We start from the raw sequence: 15,423 nt of genomic DNA, 5'->3' as shown, positions 1-15,423 counted from the left end.
AGAGTACAAAGTCAAATAAGAATAAAGTTCTTCCCAGTCTGTGGTTAGGTGCATTTCTGAAAAGGAATATCCCACCCAAAACAAATTCACATCTAACAGCATACTTTAAAAGCAAAGATGATCGTGATGAACTATAAAATTTAAATGCTTAGAAAGATGAGTATGTATGTATATATGTGTGTGTGTGTGCGTATATGTACGCACACACACACACTACAAATCAAGTTTAGAAGAGTGAACATACCATATTTATACTAACCAAAAAAAAAAAAAAAGAAATCATTTATTTAGGCAATTATGCACATGAGAGCAATTTCTATGGGTTCTTGCTCCAAAGCAGGTACGTAATTCCTCAGTCCTAAAAACTACCAGTTCTTAGTGAAAGGTAGAATTTTGCAAGTGAGTATAACTTGGATTTGGTGTTTTACAAAACAAAGACAAAAAACAAGGATTGTTCAAAATCATCCAGATTAGAACACTAGTACACACTTGTAATTCTAACAACTTAGAAGGCTCGGAGGATCACAAGTCCAAGGTCAAACTCAGCAAACCCAACACTTGGGCACTCACTCTGCCACGGAGCTCCACCCCCTGCCCTTCCCTGCAGGTCTGACAGCTGTTTATAGTTCTCACAAATTCTTAGTGTCAAGGACTAAAGTTATTTCCCATTTTTCCCATTATTAAAATAAGCCAAAGAGACTTGAACATACAATTTGAATAAACTATTTCTATCTTGAGTTAAAAAAATAAATTCCTGAAAGTATATTTTTAAGTCTTTAGAAGAGTGTCTCCAATTCCTCTCCAGAAAGTAGCAGACTATCGCTTCCACATGCTCTGCAGGAGCTCGGTCTCCCAATTCCAGGGCTAGTACCTTGTATCTTTAAAACTTTTCCACCTTATTAGTTAAAAAACTAAAATCTCATTTTAAGTCTTGATTTCCTTAACAATTGTAAGACTGAACTTGTGTCCACATGTTAATCGTCTGCATTTCTTTTTTTGTGTGTGTGAACTATGTCCTTTAGAGCCTTCTAGAGGGATGGGTGAGCACATATACAAATGAAAATGGTAGTACACATTTGAAAAAATAAGAAGCCCTTACATGTTCAGGCTCATCTGATGTAAGTCATGCTCATCAGGTGAGCAAACAAAATTAAGGCAAGTCTCCCAAATAAAAGTGTGCGAGATAAAGCAGCCCAACACATTTGTTGGGTTAGATGGATCCAGACTTCCACAGATCTACGACAACAGTCTATTTGATCTTCCGTTTGATCTGCTTTTCCATGAGATTTTGATTTCCCATGTGGAGAGTAAGAGCCTGCAGCAGGCAAGTGAAGAAGAAAGGCTGGCACCTGGAGTGCTCCCCCTGGACCCAGAAGACAAGGCAGGAACTCTGCAGACCTAGGGGTGGTGGTAGCTGAGACTGAGACAACTGGCAGGTGGGCCAACAGCAGAGACCAGCGAGTCCTCACACACTGTCCCTGCAATGCACAGGCTGCAGTCTTCCCCGGGGCTCAGCGGGCTGACTCCTGGTGAAAAAGGCATCCCTGTCCCATGATCACGGACTATGGGCCACGGAGGATCACGTACAAATTCTGAGTGCACTTGCTGTGACTTACTCAACAGCAAAAGTGGCGAAGACAAGAAAGTAGGAATCCTTGGGCCGGGAGAAAGAGGACTTCAAAAAAACAGGCTAAGAAAACACACGAGTTCAGTTCACAGCACTAGTGGGGAAAAACAGACTTCCAAGTTTATGAGAGCTAATCTAGGCACCCGCATGGTTCCCCCGAGGGACAATGCAGTTCACCATGCCTGGTCTGTTGAGCCACTGGTTTTCATTCTTCAGAAGAAACTCATGGAAGGGTATATTTGCTATCACAAGTCCACATGCTTTATTAAAAAAAAAAAAAAAAAAAAAAAAGCTTTCCTTGGTGAGACTTACTGCTAAGTAATTACCAAGATGTTTCCCCCCAAAGTATTACATGAAACATATAAGTCGAAATAGGCAAATTCTGGGTAAAATCTCTGATTTCTCCACCTCATTTATTTGTTGCCACAGTCTCTATTTCCCAGTTTTATGCCCACCAAACCATCCAAGCCTGTCTTACCCAAGAGTTGACATACTGGTGGGAACAGCCAGACAGTCAAGATGCTTCTGTGATTCCTTTCTTTAAACCTCTTTCGTACCTATAATAACATCAAGCAAATGATGAAACTCTACTCTAATGGTTCCATGAGGAAGAATAGAGACTCACCGTATGAGTGCAGAAACCTCCCCAATCTAGGTGGAAGGCTTTTATGGAAATGTGGATCAAGACCATTTCCAAAGTTTTGTCTCTTAGTTATTGCACCAGACTTTGGGATCCAAAAAACAAATAGTACTTTCTTTCTGGAATCATAAGCGAACACAATAGCAGTACCTGTTCCCAGGGAACAAAATCAGTGCCTTCTCTGTAAATGTGTGATCTATGGAGAAACCTGTTGCTGCACCTGCAGAGGCTATCTATGAGAAAATAATTTGGAATTTTATGTCCAAATTAAATAAAAAAAAAAAAAAGATATCAACATGGAAATTTAAACTGATTCCCAGGGAGGCTAACATTATGATTTAGATAGGTGATAACTACAAAACAACCACAATAACCACAACCACAACCAGGTTACTGAACACGGATTCTTATCTGAAAACTTGGAATAGGTGACAGGTAGACCAAGGATCAACAAAAAGAAACAGAACCCTCTAACACACAGCCTGATATCTGGTTGAGCTTGCTGGACTCCACACTTCCCTCCCCTAGTTGGGACCCATGCTTGTTTCTGGAGCCCAGCACAGTATCTGATATGTAATGGTATCAATAAACTAAGAAGTTTCACTACCTATTTCAATTTCAAATGGAAAGAAATCTGTTATTTACCCACTTACTTGGACAGTACTATGCTGCACTGTAAAATTTAAAAAAAAAAAAAAAAGTTATCATAACCACCTGTAGTGTCAGCCATGACAGAAACCCAGATGTGTATACTAGTCAGAAAAAGAGCAAGGGCTTGAGGTTAAAACTTGAGAAGAAAAAAACCTTGGAGAAGGGTATACAAACAAGTTAACTGAATCAGATCTTGCTCTTTATAGAGGCTGGGAATTTTTTCCCCCTTTCCTTAAACTCCCCTCTTTCCTTTGCCATTTTGAATTGAAAAAAAAAGAAAGAAAAACATTTAATAATCTCCCTCCTATTATAGTAAACACAAATGCCAGAGGCCCCTTGAGGTTCTAAGAATACTTGTTTCACATCCACAAGTAGGTCAACTTCTCTAGAAAACGCACGTGCCTTCCAAGTACAAGTAAAACACACTTTGGGACACCCATTTCCAGCATCGACAGAGGCTCCCTTCACAGTCCTCAGGCTGAGCTGAGCCTCGGGTCAGAAGTGGAAGGTTCCCAGCATACTGCCTGACACCCAGCACTCAAATTGTACCTCTTATTTTTTAGATAATAGCTGAAGAATTAAATTAAGATACTTTAGACTCAGTTTAGATTTTCCAACTTCAATAAATAAATGAAGCTATTATTTTCTCAAGGAAAACTGAAAGGAAAAGAATAATACCCAATTTAAGAGTGGCAGTCCTGGGCTGGGGATATGGTTCAGTGAGAGTGTACTTGCCTAGCATTTTCGAGACTCTGATTTTGAGCTTTGGTACTTCAAAAACAAAGAGTGGCAGTCCTTAAAAAAAATTCAAGTTGCAGTTATCAGAATAGTTACAAATTATAATTATTTATAGAATAAAATAATTCAATAATTCCTAAAAACTGGCCCTTCCTTAAAAGTATTATACATGTCCCTTGCTGCGCTGCCACTAGGACTTATTTATTTATTTAGGACTTATTTATTTTTAATATTTTTTAGGTGTAGATGGACACAACACAATGCCTTTATTTTTATGTGGTGCTGAAAATCAACCTGGGTCCTGCCCATGCTCTACTGCTAAACCACAATCCCAGCCCCAGGATTTATTTTTAAAACATTTTTCTCTTCCCCTCCTCCTCCTCCTCCTCCTCCCTAATCTCAGGGGAAACAGGATTATCTTTCTTCCCCATCCTAAGCAGAATTATCAGTCCTTGAGCACACACCCACCACAGAAATGAAGTAAATCAAACTTAGGAATGGTTCCAGAAGATCTAAGAAAAGACTGTCTCCCAAATTAACAAGTGAATTTCAACTCCAGACAGAGAACTGGAATGTAGCCTTTGAATCATCTTTTTAAAAGGACCTCCTTTTCCCCTGATGGGCAGAATTACAGCCTCTGGGACAGGAATCCCCTGTGTTTCCCCTTTGCTAGCAAAGCAATAAAACCCTTTGCTTAAAAATAAATAAAAACCTACATGTCAATGACTTAGAGATTCCACTCAGGCAGAGCCCCAAGGGAACAGGGGACCGTGATGCTCATACCAGCACTCCTAACAACCCAAGGCAGAAATAAGCCCAAAGCTTTCAGTGATGAATGGATACACAAATGTAAAAGAGCCGGCGAGACTCACTCATCAAGAGAAACAAGGTTCTGACAGTGCTACAAAGACAAGCACAAGACACCAGCCCATGGCAAGAAACTAGACACAAGGCCTCGTGCTCTACAAGTCCATTTACACCAACAGCCCATCAGAGACAAATCCAGAGACAGAAAGGAGACTTGTGGCTGCCAGGGACAAGGGGAGGGGAACATGGAGACTGAATGCTAGTGGGAACAAGGTGTCTTTTCAGTGATGAAAATGTTCTAAAATTAACATAGTAATAGTGGCAAAACTAAATATACTGAAAACCACTGAACTATACACTTTAAAATGGATGAATTCTTTTTCAATAAAACTAATTTTTTAAAAGTGTTCTACAATGTAAGTGTATTTACATATGTATCCCATACAATAAGTTTTAATTAATTAGAGACAGTTTCATATCTATAATTAATGTTAACTTTTTTAGGATTCTAAAATATTTAAAATTTAAAGGTACACTATAGCATCACATAACCTAGTTTGATAATCACTGAAATCTTCATTAAATTGGCAACTTTAAAGTCCTAAAATCAGTAGCAACCTGCTCTGAGTTAGCTTTAATTTCCATTTTCTATCTGTAAGGAACCAAGACCCTCTAAGTAAGTACATCATGACAGCAGGGGCTATGTCTTTCATACCCTCATAATCTTTGTGGTTTGCAGCACAATCCCTTGTACATACCATGGACTAAATAATGAGTAAAATGCTTTATTAATAACATATTCGTATGTTGGGGCCATAATGGTCAAACTTTCACTCCATGTGCTGTTCCTTTTGATCAGGTCAACAGCTGCCTGTGAAGGCCACACGGTAAATACTTCAGGCTTTGTGGGCTAAACTATTTCTGATACAACTACTCAACTCTGTCCCCGAACAAAAAGGCATTTAAATGAACCATCCTCTGCTTAAGCCAGCACTGTCTCTAGAACTTTCTACAGTTACAGACACATTCCAGTATCCCACTACTGAATACCTGAAATGTGGCTAGGAACTGAATCTTTGTAAATTATTGCTGTCCTTCAATATCCAGGACCTCCTCCATACCAAAATCCAGATTCTCAAGTCTCATATAAAATGGTGCAGCATTTGCACATAACCTAATGCACACCCTCCCATACCCTTGAAAGTCATCTCTAATGATTCAAAACACCTAGTGCAGTATGAACAACTGCTATACTACACTGTTTGGGGAATGATGACAGGAAAAAAATTATGCACATATTCACAACAGAGATCAAAATTTCCCAAATATTTTAAATGGCTGGTTTGTGGAATCCATGAACACAGAGGTAGTAAATGTGGAGAAGCAACCTATTTTAAATGTGAACATCTACATGTAGTTGGTGGCTACCATACTTAACAGCAATGCGTGAGATTACTAGTCAAATCTTATCTCTGCTCAAAAATTAAAGCAAAAAACAAAGTGGGTGACTGTATTATAGGATGAACTGGGAAGAGTAAACATGAAGTAAGATTTCTAATGATTCAAAAATCAAAATAGTAAATAATCAAAATTCTTAACAAACAAATCTCAGCTCAAGCAGGAGGATACGTGTAGAGTTCCATGTATCTGGACTTGGCCATGCTTTGTCTGGTGTACACTTGCTGGATTCCAGCTCTGAGGTCATCCCAGATCTGGTCAAGGCCAATCTGCTTCAGTCCATGGGGATTCTGACTCCTGTTTGATGACATTGTGAGCAATGTTCTGAAGTCGTCCAGGGCAGCGATCCTTATTCAAGACACAGCTATTTCTCCATTAATTGAAAATATACAGTATCATTCCAAATTCTTTCACGGCAGCTCAGAAAGGATGTCCTTTAAGTGTGAAGAATGAAATCTCATTGCAGGCAAACCTGAAGAAGAAATAAAGGGAATTAATTTTTTCTAACATCCCTGAGCAGGTAACATGGTGACACACGCTGACAAAAGACTAAATCTGGGCATCAGCAGGCACTGCTCTTGTCCTGAGGAAATGTGAAACATTCATTACACAGTCCATGTGTAGAAACATGTTTACTTGACATTTCATCCATAATCCCTTCACTCATGAGAAAATTAGGTAAAACTTTGCACAAGTAGAAACTGTTGCCTTTCTTTACTTCTAAAATTATCAATATTTAAAGTATCATAACTTGACCTACATAGCCATTAGGAAAACAAACTTGAAGAAAAAAGGTCAAAGGACATGCTCAAGAAATTCCCAGAAACACAAATAGCAAATAAATAAGAAAACTCATTCAATCTCAATAACTATGAGTTTTAGTAATTTTTTTGTATAAGAAGGTGAATGTTGGTGAAGGAGAAAATGAGAGGATATGGGCACTTCCTTGTAGAAGAGAATTTGGCAAGAACTATCAAAATTTACAACGTGTCCTGGACTTGAAGCTCAGCTCCTCACCTACTAGGTAGATATGGGCGAGCTGCTTAAATTCTCTAAGCTTCAGCTTTCTACAGGACAAATCACTTTCCTCAAACGGCTGTTGTAATACCTAAAAAAAGATAATGTATGTAACATATTTATACACAGATAATGTTTAACAAGTGGTAATGGCTATTATTTCCAAGCACATGAAGCTACTGTGAAACACAATCTATGTTTCAGATCTTGGATCCATAAAGGCCCTTGGTAGTTAATATATATTTTTTAAATTTTTATTATTAGGTACCAGGGATTGAACCCAGGGGTGTTTTAACCAGCCCTTTTTAATATTTTATTTAAATACAGGATCTTACTGAGTCACTTAGGGCCTCACTAAGTTGCTGGGGCTGACTTTGAACTCACAATCCTCCTGCCTCAGCCACTCAAATGCCTGGGATTACAAGTGTGTGCCACCATACCTGGCATCAATATTGTATAATGATTCTCAATACTGTATAATTTAATGCTTCTTAATGCTGGATAAATTAAGGCTTCTTGACACTATGTAAGTTAACACTTCTTAATGTACAGCATATTTCAGGCATACTTGTAAGGGTTGTCTGTGTATACCACATCAAAATGTGAAGGTTTTGAATATATATTTCTGGTTTAAATCAAGAAACACTTCTGAATTACTGTAATGACTTCACAAAATAAATGATCATTGGAGAGCTCAAGGGATCTAAGACAACAGGGGCAACAAGGTTGCCAGAGCCTGTGGATCCAGGTCTGAGTTGCCATCAGGAGTTCAGAACATCCCATGTCTCTCCGCATCACTGGGCTCCGAGTAGCCCAAGGCACATTTAAGGACCTCAGGGGTTGTGCCTGTGGACAAGTTTGAACTACCAATACCTGAATCATCTCTAATACTTATAATCTAAGCTTGTGGGAGTTAACATTTTCTGAAACCACACCACTGATTTCAAACAGATATGTTCAAATGTGAACTGAGAACATCTCTAGCAGAAGGACTCCTCGAGTGCAAAGAACTAACAACTCAGCAATCGCTCTGCAAATGTTTCTAATGTGGGTCTTGAATCGGTCCTTCTTTCCTCTGCCTGGGGAGGATCGTAGTGACATCCCACTTGATAACACTTAGCACATCTGGACTGGCACTTGCCACCTGACCATGGATGGACCTCTCTTCCCCAACCCTGTTCTAATTTCCCACTTTGACTGCCCAAACTAGAATTAACAGTACAGTTAATTCTACCTTGGATAAGCTTTCTCACACGCATCTAGATGTTCTTTGACTTTTTCTTCTCTTCTAATTTTCACCAACAACTGAGGAAAATGTTCTCTGCCTCTAGCTCCATTCTCCACCATCACTGCCCACCTGTGTAGTGGCAATGCCACTGTATCTAAGCGTCAGTCAGAAATCTGGGAAGGATGCTGATGCCTCATCTTTCATATTCAAACTACTGATGTTAGCTGTCAAGGCTGACTTGCTTAATATCATTTCCTCCTACAGTAATCTCCATGATCCCTTACCTGGGCCACTGTTTTAATAGTCTAAACAGAGTCTGGTAACTGTGTCCATTTGTATGCTCTCATCCCATTCTGACCTACCTATCAGTCTAAAATTGTTGTCATCCTAATTCTGAATAAGCTGTCATCCTAAGAGCAATGGGGACACCAGAGAGTCAAAACAGGAAAATCCTAATGCAGCACAACCAGACCCTTTCTTTCTGCCCACTTGCATCTTACAAAGCTCCACTTTTTTTTTTTCCTCAGGGTTGACACACAGACTTCTCCCCTTCCTGGGCTGGCTTGAAATGCGCCTCCCCCATCTCCAAGCCACCCTGGTTGAGACCTTTCACAGGGAGTCATTGAGTGACATGACTAACTGCGTCAGGCCACTCAAGAGGTATTCACCAGTGGCACATAGACATGCACTGTTTTTGCTGTACTGGGAGCCAGAGCCTAGAATCCTCAGCATAGGTACATGGTCAGAATATTCCACCTTGGGCAAGTGCTAATGGTAGACACATCTCCCATAAGTGGCAATGAAGACAGTGTCACTGACAGCAGCACAGAATCCTCAGACTCAGAAGATTAAATATTGTTAAGTGCATACTTCACCACATGGTAAATTTTCTCAACTTTAATATTTTGACTAAACATATGTATTAATGTTATTAATGAAACTAATGTATTAACTTTTTTCCACACTGGAAAAATGTTCGCTTTACTGTCACAAAGAAATGATGTGCATAGATTCAGACTATTTAATTATAACCTATATTCTCAACACCCTAATCTTGCACCAAAGACAGGTAAAAAATTATTTTTAAGTACTACCAGGGGGAGGAAAAAGAATCTTCATTAATGGTTGCCCCTTTTGCAAAAAAAAAAAAAAGGCATAAAATGTGACGATTATGTGGTGAAATATGATACTCAGGTGAGATTGACTAGGGAGTCAGAGAAGAGGTCAGGCTCGCGTATAACATGGGACCTTCCTTTCTTAACACTGTCCAAAGTGGTGGCCCATGCTTGTTTCCTCACTGTGACACAATGCTTCATGGGTGTGAAGATCCAGGGCATACTTTTTCTTTTGCCTACCAGGTTATATTGAAAACCCAGTAGAGAGCCCAGCACAAAGCTCAAAGTTTTGCACATATAAAAGAATAAATTAAGGAACTGAATAGTTGTAAATTTTTAAAAGATCTACAAATATGAAAATCCAATACCATAGAGCATCTAAATTTGCTCAGAATCCCTTGAGAATCTCTACAACAATCTCTATCTAGTTCCTTTTAAACTTCTGCCTTCAGACACTCGATTTTAGACTAAAATTTACTTCCCAGCTGAGCATGGTGGCACACACCTGTAATCCCAACAGCTTGGGAGGCTGAGATAGAAGGATCTTGAGTTCAAAGCCAGCTTCAGCAATGGCGAGGCACTGAGCAACTCAGCGAGACCCTGTCCCTAATAAAATACAAAATAGGGCTGCGGGTGTGGCTCAGTGGTTGACTGCCCCTAAATTCCATCCCCAGTATCATTTTTACTTTCCGTTTCATTTAGTAATGGTTTATACTGTCTGGTCATTACAAACGTGTGGACAGCTTAACAGTGTTTAAACAGGCGTATGAATCATGCAGAACTTCAGCGACCACTTACACCTACGTAACAAACACTCAGCAGAAGCTGCTCTGTGCCAGGCACTGTCCTATGTGCTAAATCAGAACAGCATGGGGGCTGGGGATGTGGCTCAAGCGGTAGCACGCTCGCCTGGCATGCGTGAGGCCCGGGTTCGATCCTCAGCACCACATACAAACAAAGATGTTGTGTCCTCCGAAAACTAAATAAATAAATATTAAGAATTGTATCTTGAGGTTAATGTATTAAAAAAAAAAAAAAAGAACAGCATGGTCTATGTTCACAATGCAGCTATGGAATAAAAAAAGCATCCTTCCTTCTAAGAAGCTAACACAAACAGACTCTGGGTGCATAAGCTACTTGTGAACTGGAAACTTGATGGACCATGCATTTGTGTACTAAAAGCATTCTGCTCACGAGAACCGATTATAGTTACAGACATTAGAAGCTGACCTTAAAAATACTTCTGGCCTTTCCTTTTTTCAGATGAAGAAATGGATTCAAAGAAGCAAACAAACTTGGCCAAGATCATTACACCAAAAAGTAGCAGTACCATGATCAGGTCCCTGACCATGTTCTCAAGCCAGTATGTTCCCAGTACTCTAGTCTGGATTTTAGGTTTCTCATTTTCAATAAACAGTGAAACCCCTGTAAGTCATGACAAAATAGATTCACCAATTATCTATTCGTTAAACTAAGAAACCCAAATACCCTAATGAAAAACCCGATAGTTTTAAAGAGCTAGCAAATTACTCCTAATTGTATCAATAATATTTCTATTCAAATACTTTAAAATTTAAGAAAGCTCATTTTTAAAACAGCCTTTTTAGTCAGGTATGGTGGCACACACCTGTAATCCCAGCAACTCAGGAGGCTGAGGCAGGAAGATTGCACATTTGTGGCCAGCAACTTAGTGAGACCATAAGCAATTTAACAGGACTGTTTTTATTTTTATTTTTTTTTTTTGAGAGAGAGAGAGAGAGAGAGAGAGAATGAGAATTTTTTTTTTAATATTTATTTTTTTGGTAGACACAACATCTTTGTTTGTATGTGGTGCTGAGGATCGAACCAGGGCCGCACGCATGCCAGGCGAGCGCGCTACCGCTTGAGCCACATCCCCAGCCCCAAGACTGTTTTTAAAAAGGGCTTGGGAGGGTCCCTGGAGAGTGGCTCAGTGGCAGAGTGCTTACTTCGCACATGTGAGGCACTAGGTTTAATACTCAGTACCACATAAAACAATAAATAAAAATTAAAAAAAAAGATATTGTGTCCATCTATAACTAAAAAATAATTTTAAAAAAGTTATTTAAAAAGGCTGGGAATGTGGCTTTGTGGTAAAGCACTCCTAGGTTAAGTCTCTGGTACCCCCCCCCCCCCCGCAAAGAAAAAGTGTTTTTAAAAATAAAGACAAACACTAAAATATCAAAACAGTAAAAAAGGAAAAGGTCAATATACCACTTGTCCTTTCGAAAGTTAAAATACACCAAACAAAAACAGCCAGTGTGGATTCTCCTACTGGCACCTCTACTCTCCTGTTCTGCATATGCAATATGTCTGACGTGTGTTCTTCACGTGTTGTTGTTCTTTATATTATACTTCTGATCCCTTGAGTCATATGCATCCTCTTCATGTTCAATGTCAGGTTTATTTTATTATACACTCCTGCATCCAGTTCTACATGTGATAACTGAGCTACACATTCAGCTTACATTCAGAGTAAGGTGAGAACTTGGCAAAACCTTCTCTAGTCCTGATGTTATATATTTATTATTCTCCATCTATCCATTCCCTTTTTCTAGTTGACACGCTGACGATCTGAGGTTCTCAAACATTCACAAGTCCTTACCTATGTAAGTGGGCAAGTGTAAAGGGGATGACCTTACCTTATATTTTTAATATCCCCTGGAGAACCTCATACCTACATACATAAAACATTTTTAACTAAAACAGCAAAGGAACTGAAAAGTAAGTCTAAATGAAAATGTCAAATGTAAGCACCACAAAAATGTCTGAAAAGAGAAGAGTGGCTGACCAGCAGCAGCAGATCTGCTTATCTCAGGCTGGGCTTCTAGAGCAGACGTTGAGACCCAGCTAGGGTGGAAGATGCTTCTTAGGGAGGCACACCTGTGAGAGGAAGAGCAGGAGCTCACCCGGCAGAGGGAACAGGAGTATGGTGTTGGCCCGCCAAAGCTGTTGTCAGTGCTTCACCTGGTGCCGCAGGCCAGCCTTCTAACTAAATGAACTGACTGCAAAACTGCAGAGCAATGAAGCAGAACACAGGTGCCACAAAAGGCTAGTCTGGCCGGGCGTGATGACACATGCCTGTAATCCCAGCGGCTCAAAGCCATCCTCAGCAAAAGGGAGGGGCTAAGCAACTCAGTGAGACCCTGTCTCTAAATAAAATATAACATAGGGCTGTGGATGTGGCTCAGTGGTTGAGTGCCCCTGAGTTCAATCCCCAGTACCCCCGCCCCGCAAAAAATTGTGGCTTATCTGTCACAATGTTGAATTTCCAGAAATGTACCACTTTAGGTACCCTCTACCTCATATCCAGGCCATCAAAAACCATCAATAATCTTAAGCAAACTTCATAAAAGTCAAGTCAAAGGCCAAATGGTTTTAGGTAAAAGGTTAAGATCTTTACCTAATTACACCATGTAGCCAGAAAGCTTAGGAGGTCCGCCTAACCTACAGATAATGACAAAAACAAAAAAACAAAACACACTTAGCCCATCAGGCTGTTTTGAAAGTACGCTTGGCATTAGTGTTCACCAAACTATGGTTATGAAGGTCCGCAAGTTTCAGGACACATCTTCAGATCCTCTACTGCATGACTTTGGAGCAAGGCCCCAGCAGCTGGCAGACAGGAGGTCACCAACAAGGGAAACAAATGCCAGTTCAAGTGGCCACGGGTCCCTCACCACTCACAAGCCCCCTCCAACTCCACACAGACTGTTTTCCCGATAGGTGATCAAGGACAGGACACCCAATTGTACCTTCACACACTCTGGCCACTGGTTACTCAAAGCTGTGCAGATTGCCACAGCATATGCTGTTGTCCTCCTTCAGTCATTTCATCTTAGGACAATGAGAATGGGATGGAACACAACAGTCAAAATAAGCAGGTCTAACAGAAGAAGGGGGACTGGATATTTAAGGACTCATCTATTAGAAAAACCTCATTCCAAAAGGAGATAAGTCAACTGATTCATTAAACAAGCTTTCTAACAATTTGAACTGTGAACTAACTAGCCCATTTCAAGATTCATGTTGTATAAGATTCCTTCACTGAGTAAAATTATCAACTAACTCAACAACTAAAGGACCTCCAAGAATCCTGAAAATGTATTTCCTCTTTGATACTAGAAATTCAAAGTTTTACCCATGCATACTGAAAGGCCTTTTAAAAAGTGCACTTACAAGTCTTCCACAAAACACTAATTGGAACGTCAACTGAACTGAACATCAAGGGAATCTGGGAAGTACCAGCTCTAGTCAAGTGAAATACTTTGTTGCTACAACACTTCAGAGGCCTTAATGACTGAGCATGTCTTATGAACTGCCCAGAAAAAAATACTTTTAGTATAAAACATTTTCACTCAAACTCACTTGGTCATAGCATTTATTTTCCAGAATGTATCTTGGACCGTTTCTCAAGAAAACTCTAGAACTGCAAGGAATGCCCTCACCCCAAAACAGTGTATTTGTGTTGACCACCCCCGCCCCCCGCCCAGCTCTCTGGGTATCACACACTGTTCTGCAAACTTTTTCACTTAAAAATGAGCTACACCCCACTTTACTTAAAATAATATAAAACAGAGAGCTATATAATATTTTTTACTCATTGAACTAGTAGTCTCCTACTAAAAAGCTTTCAAGTCTTTTAAACAATTTTAAATAATACTGCAAAATACGCCTTGCAATTATTTATTTTTTGCCTACTTTAGGAATACAGATAAAGACCTACCTGTATCTACATGACAACTATCAGGTGAATTATGACGCCACCTATTAGGACAGGAATAGACACAGCAGACTTGAAGGTTACCCGGACAACTGGCCACAGGGGGCTACAGCACAGAAGAGAAGACTGGACTGGCTCTGGGTTCATTTCTAAAAGATGCTGCTTGATTCTGGGAACCACCAAAAATCACAGAAATCACAGCTAATGAATGGGCTTAAACAGTTCTGAGTAACATTTAAGAACCGACTGGGGGACTGGGATGTAGCTTACTGGTAGAGTGCTTGCCTCATATGCACAGGGCCCTGGGTTCAATCCCCAGCACTAGGGTGACAAGGAACCCAGAGAGTTTCTAACTGTGAACTAGAAGCCAGGAGATGAAAAGGCAGTGGTTTGGTGGCTGGGCCTAATGAAGCCACATAAAACTGCCATTATCTTCTCCTATGACCTTGAACAGATTCCTTTACGTCTCTTCACCTGCCTCATGGACTTGCAGTAAGGCTGTTAAATGAGGCGACAGTGCTTGGTAGATGCTATTACTGTCATTGTCATTATATCTGAATGTACCTTCTCAGTTGAGTTTTGTGTAAGTTGGTGGTGACCTTAACAAGGCAAGAGTTCCAAACTAGAATGGGCTAGGTCAGCATGCCTGTCATCTCAGGCGTGGAGGATCTCTGCAGGCTAAGGCAGGAGGATCACAAGGTCAGTCTGGGCAACCCAGTGAGATCCTATCTTAAACTAAAAATGACTGGCGGTGTAGCTCTGTGGCACAGCATCCTGGGTTCAATCCAAGAAGGAAGAAAGGGGTGAGGGGAAGGAAGAAATTGGAACAGAATGGGAGGGCTAGAAAAGCAGACTAGGAACACTGAGAAGGATGAACAAACAGAAAGGCCATGTGATCTGCCCCCAGACCCCAACAATTCTCTCTCTGCCTTTAGAGAAAATGGCACAGGATGGAACACGAGGCATGGCTGGCAGGCAGACATGCAGATCACTGCTCCGCAGGGCAACATGTGGGTGAGAAGCTAAGACAGGGCCATGTCTATGAATGACAGGAACAAAAAGAACCTCAAGGAAAGGAGGCAGCACACCCTGGCAGGCTTCCCATGTGAAGGGCTACCTATGACCACAGGTGTTAAAGAGTGAGGGAGGCTCTGGACAGGGCCAGAGGGTCCACTGAACTTCTAGATCTGGCAATTAGTGGTGGCCACCACACAGAGGAGAAACAGGCAAGCCACGGAGCTTCCAAGGAGCCACTTCTGGATTCTCTGTGGTATGAACGAACAGGTGCGGACCACGAGGCCCAGGGATGCTGGACAGTGGAACAGATGTATCCTGAAATAGCTGTAAAAAGTCTTTGTCCTTAGTAAGGGCTGGGAGGAAGGTGACAAGAGGCCACGGGTT

General features: G+C 40.6%; 1 protein-coding gene across 4 annotated transcripts in view; it reads right to left on the bottom strand.

The window, feature by feature from the left end:
* Positions 1–15,423, bottom strand: part of Cul1 (cullin 1) — an 84,041-nt gene that overhangs the window by 41,849 nt on the left and 26,769 nt on the right. For all 4 annotated transcript variants that reach the window (XM_078040750.1, XM_078040751.1, XM_078040749.1 and 1 more), the window contains exon 2: positions 6,093–6,393. In XM_078040750.1, the coding sequence (XP_077896876.1) occupies positions 6,093–6,232 (140 nt within the window). In that variant the 5' untranslated portion in view covers positions 6,233–6,393. The remainder of the gene's footprint in view (positions 1–6,092; positions 6,394–15,423) is intronic.

Source organism: Ictidomys tridecemlineatus, chromosome 2 (assembly GCF_052094955.1).
Source record: "Ictidomys tridecemlineatus isolate mIctTri1 chromosome 2, mIctTri1.hap1, whole genome shotgun sequence".
Classification (NCBI taxonomy): Eukaryota; Metazoa; Chordata; class Mammalia; order Rodentia; family Sciuridae; genus Ictidomys; species Ictidomys tridecemlineatus.
This window is presented reverse-complemented; position numbering and strand designations above follow the sequence as displayed.